The sequence below is a fragment of the Olea europaea genome, chromosome 19, assembly GCF_002742605.1.
Source record: "Olea europaea var. sylvestris chromosome 19, O_europaea_v1, whole genome shotgun sequence".
Taxonomy (NCBI): Eukaryota; Viridiplantae; Streptophyta; class Magnoliopsida; order Lamiales; family Oleaceae; genus Olea; species Olea europaea.
The window spans coordinates 7,431,375-7,439,234 of record NC_036255.1 but is presented as its reverse complement, the minus strand read 5'-3'; the positions used below and the strand labels follow the sequence as shown (position 1 = coordinate 7,439,234).

Genomic DNA, 7,860 nt, shown 5'->3' with positions numbered 1-7,860 from the left:
TATAACCATTTAACATTTTGATCTTTCAGCAACAGATATTCCGTTAGTAATTAGAAACGGATTATCCGTTAGTAAAAATAATTCACTTATTCTACATCGGAAGTTTACAACAATATCTTTGTAGTTGCCCTGTATAAATTTGTGGTCCAATAAGGAGTTAAACAATATTTTGACTTTTCAATTCAGTTGGCTAAAAATTAAAAAAAAATCATTATAATTATTAAATAAATAAATAAATAATAAAAAAAAAGTAATAACAATAATAAAAAATACATAAATAACTTTTTTATCATACGGTTATTTACAACATTGATTTTTACCAATTGTAATGGTAAATATTTACCAACGGAAAGTCGGTTGGTATTGGTTAAGACTTTTACCAACGAAAATTTCGTTGGTAAAAGATTCACACTTTACCAACAGAAAATTTGTTGGTAAAATGTTTACTCTTTATCTACGGCATGATCCGTTGGTAATTATCAGCGACCCTCAAATTACCAAAGGATTTGTGGTTACAAATATTCCATTGCTGAAGATTATTAGCAACGGATATTGAGATTTTAGGAACCAAAAATCCGTGTCTGAAACTCTGTTTTTTAGTAGTGGCATGGCTATATATGCACTGAACTGTCTCCTTTCCCTCTACTTTTTCGTCTTGTATCTGAACTTGAAGCTTTCAAGTTGACCAACAACTCCATTTTTCCGTTACTAACTGGAGCAATACTTTGTAGCATGTCAAGTGTTTTGTAGAGTAATTTGTCAATTAATGTTCTATTTCCAGCTCATATAATTAAATGGCTTGTGCGGTAGAGCAGAATGTACAATATTAAGCAACAAAAATAAGCTAACAAGTGATTTTCTGGTGTAAATCTACTTTGACCTGAATTTAAACCCGACACATAAACTCGTCTTTTTTCACGTTATACCTGTTGCATCCCAAGGGGAAAACACTTCAATTATATATATAAAAAAAAAACAATATCATCTTATTACAAAATCAAGTACTTTCAAATAGATCAAACAACGACTACGACAACGAGCTCCACTACTAAGCTAATTACGTGTCGTGCAAGCCTTTCACATGGAGTTAACCATGCCAAAAGCAAAAACTTCTTGTAATCGAGATACTAAATTTGAGAAATCGACGATCATGTTCAACACTTTCTACTCAAGCAATCATCTTTCCTTGTCATAGAAAGTCGAAAGTACTCCCTATTCTTTAACCTCGAAGGGCTTGTAGGTATTGAGAGCCTTATTAAGTCCTTGAATAGAGCCACATGCAGCTGCCAATGCAACAAGCAAGCAAACTAAATTTATGACTTGAAGAACAAGCCACCTCCATCTCCATTTCCTTATTTTACCCTTTGCAATGTACATTTGTATGGGAAAATACACAGTCAAGGGCCAGTATCCAAGGGCTCCAAGGAGGGCAAGAATGTCATTGAAGAAGGGAAACACCATTGCAAGAAGTGTTGTCATTATCACAAATAAAGTTCTCCAAATCATCCTCAGAAGGTTGATTCTCAACTTATGTTTTTTGACAATTCCTATGTTTATGAAGTATTCTTTTGTTATGAACTTTGATTTGGGCCATTTCTTGCTAGCCCATAATTCAACTGCACTGAAAATTGGCTGTGAAAATACCTGTTCAAATAATTCAAAATCATCACTATTCCACCCTAATCCCGATTTCGTGAGCAACAATAACATGCAAAGCACACAAAAAGACGTATAGGGGTTCACTATTTGTAAGCCATGTACACTTGTCACGTCGCATGTTTCAAGTGTAATGAAGAAGTGTGCAAAGGATTTCACGACTTTCTCGTCCCAAAAATGTCCTCTTCCCAAAATTCTTCCTATACGCGGGAAAGTTTAGGATGACATATTATGTATATAGATCCGCAATTTAGAGAACGTATGAAATTGATTCTAAGGAGGGCTAAAAATTGAGGTTAAGCTTGATTCGGATTTTTTGGGTGGACTGGATTTTTTCGGGATTTTGTGAAATAAAAAAGATGGACAAGTTTTATGAAGTAGCAAAGAGACGGGCCATCCCTAGTTGATTTAAGTTAAAAAATTGTTTGGACTTCACTTTGTCTAACAACTTTCGTAGCACAGTTAGAAAGGTGGTCTAGACAGTATAAAAGAAAAAGAAAAAAATACAAGGAAAAGGAATGAGTTTGAACCTGATATGCTCCAACCAGGTGCACCACAATGAAGCAATTGGCAAGATCCACCAACCAGAATGGCTCATAAAATCCAAATCCAGTTAACAAATTGCCTGGTGCATTGTTCCCAAATGCAGCATAGCCCAAGCACCCACACATCATATAGAATACTGTTGTAGCTGAAACGGCCATAAAATTGGCCTTTTTCATCACTTGGTTCTCCGGAGGAATTGCTTTTAAAGTATCCTTAGAAGAAATAAAATAATGCATCATAAGTAATCCTTTTTGTCAAGTCAAGCAATCATACGATGTACGATACACTCGATTGGATAGTACTAAACTTTGGTAAAGATTTTAAGTTAGATTTTTATCAAAGTCAAAGTCGAGCCACAACTTTTTAATCACATAATTCATCAACTTTTATCAAAATCTGTTAAAAATATGATTTTAATCTCTATCAAACAATGACTTAATATAACAAATCGTTAAAAGCACCACTAAGCACTTGACTAACAGCAAAATTTCATGTGAGTTATGGAACTTTATTTAGTTGTAAAGTGGTAACAGAAGTTTATTTTTTGTTTAATTTGGTCACTCCATTAAAACTGTTACTTTTTCTAGCAAAATGTCTGATGGGAAAGATCTTTGTAGACAATTATGTACATGTAGCACTTTCTTATTTGTAAAACTAACGAAGTACGTAAACTAAAGTGACCACTTTGAAACAAAAATGTAGTAAATGATTTTGATTCATTTACCTGAATTTCAATCAAAATTTGAGAATATGTGTAGGCAAATGCAATATCGCCGAGAGCTCTGAACATTCTCCACGTCTTTTCAGCTGCCGATATGCTAATTCCGACTTCCACACCTGAAAGTGTGGTTCCTTTTCCTTCGCCTGCCAATATCACAAACCTTTGTTACCAGTTATATGTGGTACTAAGAGTATTTTTGGCTAGGCTTGAAACGTGTTTAGATATGTTAATTTTTTGCTTATTTGAATATAAAGAAATCATACCTGAAATGACTTTTGCAAATGCAAGTCCAACCCCAATAGAAGAATACCCAAAAGACATAAATGCTGCAACAACTGAGAGCATGGATAATTTGTGGAAATTGGGAATTTGAGACAAAAATATTTCCAATATTCCCAATGCAATCATATAGGGATTGTGAGAAACACTGCATGGAGCTTCATGACCTCGTTTGTGAAAGCAATCTGATTTTTGTATTGCCCTGAAATTATAACATTTATAAAATCTTGTCAATGAATGTCATTGTCAACTGAGTTCGAATTTCTCTTATTGTCATGAAACGTGACGTTGACAAAATATCATGAACAAGTCGAGTCAACTAGTATATGCAGTGACGTGTGTGCGTTTGTATGTAATTGACATCCACAGAGTTCCGATTATTGTATTGTCTTGACAAGTATCATCGATAAAATCTCGTGAATGAAACGAGTCGAGTTGTGTACACAGTTACGTGTGTGTTGATTATAATAATCACTATTAGATAGATGCGTTCTCATTCTTGTATTGTTCACAAAATACAACATTTTAAAGTCTAATTTATGTATTATTTAGAAATGTAATGTTGACAAAATATTGTGAACAAGTCGAGTGCGCGAATAATCACTATACTTACGCCATGCTTATTGATGCAGTGATTGTATATCCAATAATCATGCCACATAGATTGACATATTGAACCATTCCACAAGCCATGTACATTCTTCCACCTGATTAATTCGATGTCAAAATAGTTATAAATAAATAGTTTCTCTTATTTTTTAATTATCTAAAACTCCAAAATAAGTCGATCGACGATATATTTATTTAACACGAAAATGAAGCGTTACCTAGGTTGTTTTTGACAGCTTCCATGTAAGTGTAATTTCTTTTTCCGGTGACTGGAGATCGATAACAATCGGATAAGAGATTTGAAGTATAATATGTGATGCCGGAAAAAACTACAAGAGTTGTTACTCCGGCTATCCATCCAAGCTGTGCCACCCCCCACGCCAGTGACAGGACACCGGAGCCGATAATTGCTGTAATTATGTGCGCACTTGCAGTCCAAACATTCCCTATAAAAGATGTTGACAAATTCACACATTCACTCAAACGTATTAAATAAGTATATATTTAATATCATATTTTTGTGTACTGAGATTTTATTTTGATTAAAGGTAAAAAAAAAAAAAAAAAAAAAATTACAATGGGCAATGGTTACATGTAAGCGAGCATGTTTAGCTAAGTTTTTAAAAATAGAAGTATTCAAACATGTTTAAATATTTTTTTTAAATAGGAAAAATAAAGATATTTTAGAAAAAAAAAATCAAAATAAGTATCTTGTTTATTGTCAAAATTAGATCTATAAAAAAGTTACCTATTTTGAAACTTACTTATTTACTTGTAAGTAAATTCACTTACAAGTAATATTTTGAAACTTAAAGATATATTTGACAAGTGTTTATAAACAATTATGCTTATAAACAAATAAAAATTAAGTGCGTATAGAAATATTGAAATAAATTTAAGGGAAAATTGCAGCAGAAATTCCAAACCTTTGAAACATTAACAGACTTTTTCCAAACATTTCATTTGTTACAACCGTCACCCCTAACATTTTCAAACGTTGCATCAGAGGCCCCTTTGGATGGTTTCCGTCAAAAATTTCGTTAATTGACCATCAAACTATACTTTGACCACCTTTTAATCAATTTTAGAAGGGCAAAATGGTAATTTTCTATTATCACAATAAACAATTAAAAAACTAAAATAAAAAACCAAAAACCATAAAAAATAGAAAAAGAAAAAGAAAAAGAAATGGTTCTTCTTCTTTACTCTTGTGAACTTAAACTCCCAAAACACTTTCACACCCACAGAACACCATAGATAAGATTTAAATTAAACCAAAATTTCAAGAAAATCAGGCATTTTCTGTATTGCCCACTTCGTTTTCTCTGCCAAATGTACAAATTTCGAGAAAGTCAAGAATTATCACCGGCGCTTATGCTTCAGCCCAGCTTTTAACGCAAGTTCATCGGAAAATGAGCCGAAAATCGACGATTTGGGTGGTGTTGAGATTGAAGAATTGCAACCAATTGATGTGATAAATTGGGGATTATTGTGGAAGCTGATTTCATGGAACAAGTTGAGACCCATTGCTTGGATTCTCAGTCAACCATTTCTTTTCTTTTTTCTTTTTTTATGGTTTATGGTTTTTTATTTTAGTTTTTTAATTGTTTAATGTGATAAATAGAAAATTACCATTTTGCCCTTCTAGAATTGATTAAAAGGTTGTCAAAGTTTAGTTTGATGGTCAACTAACGAAAATTTTGACGGAAACCATCCAAAAGTGCCTCAGATGCAACGTTTAGAAAGGTTAGGAGTGACGGTTGCAACAGATAAAAGGTTTGAGAAAAGTCTGCTAATATTTCAAAAGTTTAAGACTATTGCTGCAATTTTTCCTAAATTTAAAATTATAATAGTCAACACTTACAAGTAATCTTTTGAAACAAACATATATTTGACACATGTTTATAAACGATTATGCTTATAAACAAATAAAAATTAAGTGTGTATAGTACTTGCATCGATCCAACGAAATATTGAAATAAATTTAAAATTATAATCGTCAACGTGCATGCAATTTGAGCACGTTAATTTTTTATTTTTTACTATCTTTTGTTAGAAAACCTGCATTTTATCCATCAAATCATCAAATATCGTATTTAACTTTATTAAAAGTAAACTTTACTTTCCTCGTATCATTTTTTTTTTTTTTTTTTCCTCACCCCCACACTCGTAAGTCGTATCACCTTTTCGTCCCACCTAACATGTTCCCTTTCTTTCCACTCTACAAGTGGCTGAGAGACGTGGGACCAGTGAACTGAAATATGAGATTTTTTATATGATATTTTTATTTAAAAAATATTAGTATATTTTGTATTTGAAATAAAATCGTACTTAAATTCTGTCCACACTGAGTACGAGCCAGAGCTCCACCACTGCTCAACCAATTCACAATGACGTGAAAGTTGCGAAAATAGAAACGAAAACTCTACAAGGAACGAGGCAAAAGAAACGAAAATTGTTATATTTCATTTTCTCTATAATTTGGTCATACTTCGGAAGAGAAAATTGGTTTCCCCACTTTTTACGCTCACCGCCGCCCATGCACCACCACTAGATAGTCAGCCTCCCAGTCCCACCATCCACTAAATCTCTTCTGGAAACAGTAAATGATATTTATACTACCAATACATAATTAATATGGTCATAAATAATTAAATATGGTTTCAAAAATAATTGATAATCTATATATTTTGTGTATGTTTAATATAGATTTTTAGCAAATAAAGTAGATAAAAGTTAGTAAATCCCATAAAATATGCAATTAAAAGTGAATAAAATTTGTGGATGGAATAAAATATGTGATGAAAAATAAAATTTGACTAATTTTATCAGATTTTTAATAAAAAGTAGCTCTACCAAATAAGCTCGTCTTGAATTTTCATCTTCAATATTTTCGTGCATGTTAGATTTTAATTAGAATTCACAATTTCCTAATCGGCCAAGGATTGCAGTTTCTACTACAAAGTTCAAAGACAAACGTCCTTCCCTCCCCTCTAAAAAATAATAGTAAATAAATAAATTATAGCACCTCGACATGTCCATGGTCTAACTAATGAAGTATGATCCAAGACACAGAAACAATTTAGCAGAAAATTTGATTCTTTTTTATGTGGTATATTATGAAGGACAAGAGGTTTGTACCATCTTATAGACATAGTAGACTATATCAATATTAGGTTGAGTTTTTCCATGTCAAATTACAAAAACAGAAAAATAAATGGATTTCAAGAAAACTAGCTTTCAAGCTCTGGAAATACAGTAACGCTGGTGCGAAATGGCCACCGCACGCAATGAAGCGCAGCTAAACGGTAAATTAATTAGAAGATGAAAAAGTTCAGAAAAAATAAATACCTTTTCTTGTGGGCTTTCCATCATCATCTAACTCTGCAATATTTGCATCCTTCTGAATCTCCAAGCCGGATTCATCCACATCAGCCTGAAAATTCTGGTTCACAAAGTTTGCCATTTTCTGTTTCCTGTTGGGAAGAAGCCGAAAAGAACCGTTCGTTCTTTAATTTTCTCTTCCACTATAGATAGATGCTAACAAGAAAGTTAGCTCATTTTTTTTATAATCAAGGAAATGGAGTATAAAGAGACTGTGTAGAGGCTATAAAAGCTTGGTTTTTGGTTCTTGAACTAAGATTTTTATGGTCATGGCAAGTTTTGGGGAATACTTATAGATAGTGTGCAATTTACAATGAGAAAGTTGGGTTGTTCATCGTCACTTACAGATTGATGTACATACATATGATATGGTAAGATTATAATTGGGTTAGAAAAATTTCGACCAAATCAAAATATAAAATAACTTCTCCACGCTCTTTTTGATACCTCATATATCAATAAAACATTCTGAAACTCTTTATGTACAAGTAGCATTATTTTATTTCTCATTGGATATCATAAGATTAGTCATAGATAAAAAGTGATTGGGTTGACTAGTGATCTAAAGTGGTGCTCTCAAATGAAAAAGCAGAAGGAAATTGTGTCGCCCCATTTGAGTCCCATTTTCTTAAAAAATTATTTTTATTCAAATTTTCCCATAAAAT

At 32.4% G+C, this 7,860-nt stretch overlaps 1 protein-coding gene across 1 annotated transcript; it reads right to left on the bottom strand.

Annotated features, from left to right (window-relative positions):
• Nucleotides 1–929: 929 nt before the first annotated feature.
• LOC111368652 (amino acid permease 8-like) lies at nucleotides 930–7,584 on the bottom strand. The gene is made up of 7 exons (XM_022990020.1): nucleotides 7,163–7,584; nucleotides 4,030–4,257; nucleotides 3,816–3,909; nucleotides 3,187–3,404; nucleotides 2,927–3,066; nucleotides 2,187–2,414; nucleotides 930–1,644 (listed from the first exon to the last, which is right to left on the bottom strand). The coding sequence occupies exons 1-7, from the start codon at nucleotides 7,275–7,277 to the stop codon at nucleotides 1,213–1,215; spliced, it is 1,455 nt and encodes a 484-aa protein (XP_022845788.1). The 5' UTR covers nucleotides 7,278–7,584; the 3' UTR covers nucleotides 930–1,212.
• Nucleotides 7,585–7,860: the final 276 nt, after the last annotated feature.

Bases quoted from the DNA above. Each gene is read 5' to 3' on its own strand.
- LOC111368652 (XM_022990020.1), bottom strand. From the start codon at position 7,277: ATGGCAAACTTTGTGAACCAGAATTTTCAGGCTGATGTGGATGAATCC. The intron at 3,067-3,186 runs GTATGATTTCTT...TGATATTGGCAG, and splicing joins ATTTGCAAAAGTCATTTCAG to GCGAAGGAAAAGGAACCACA. The intron at 1,645-2,186 runs GTTCAAACTCAT...TTATTTGAACAG, and splicing joins ACCTGGTTGGAGCATATCAG to GTATTTTCACAGCCAATTTT.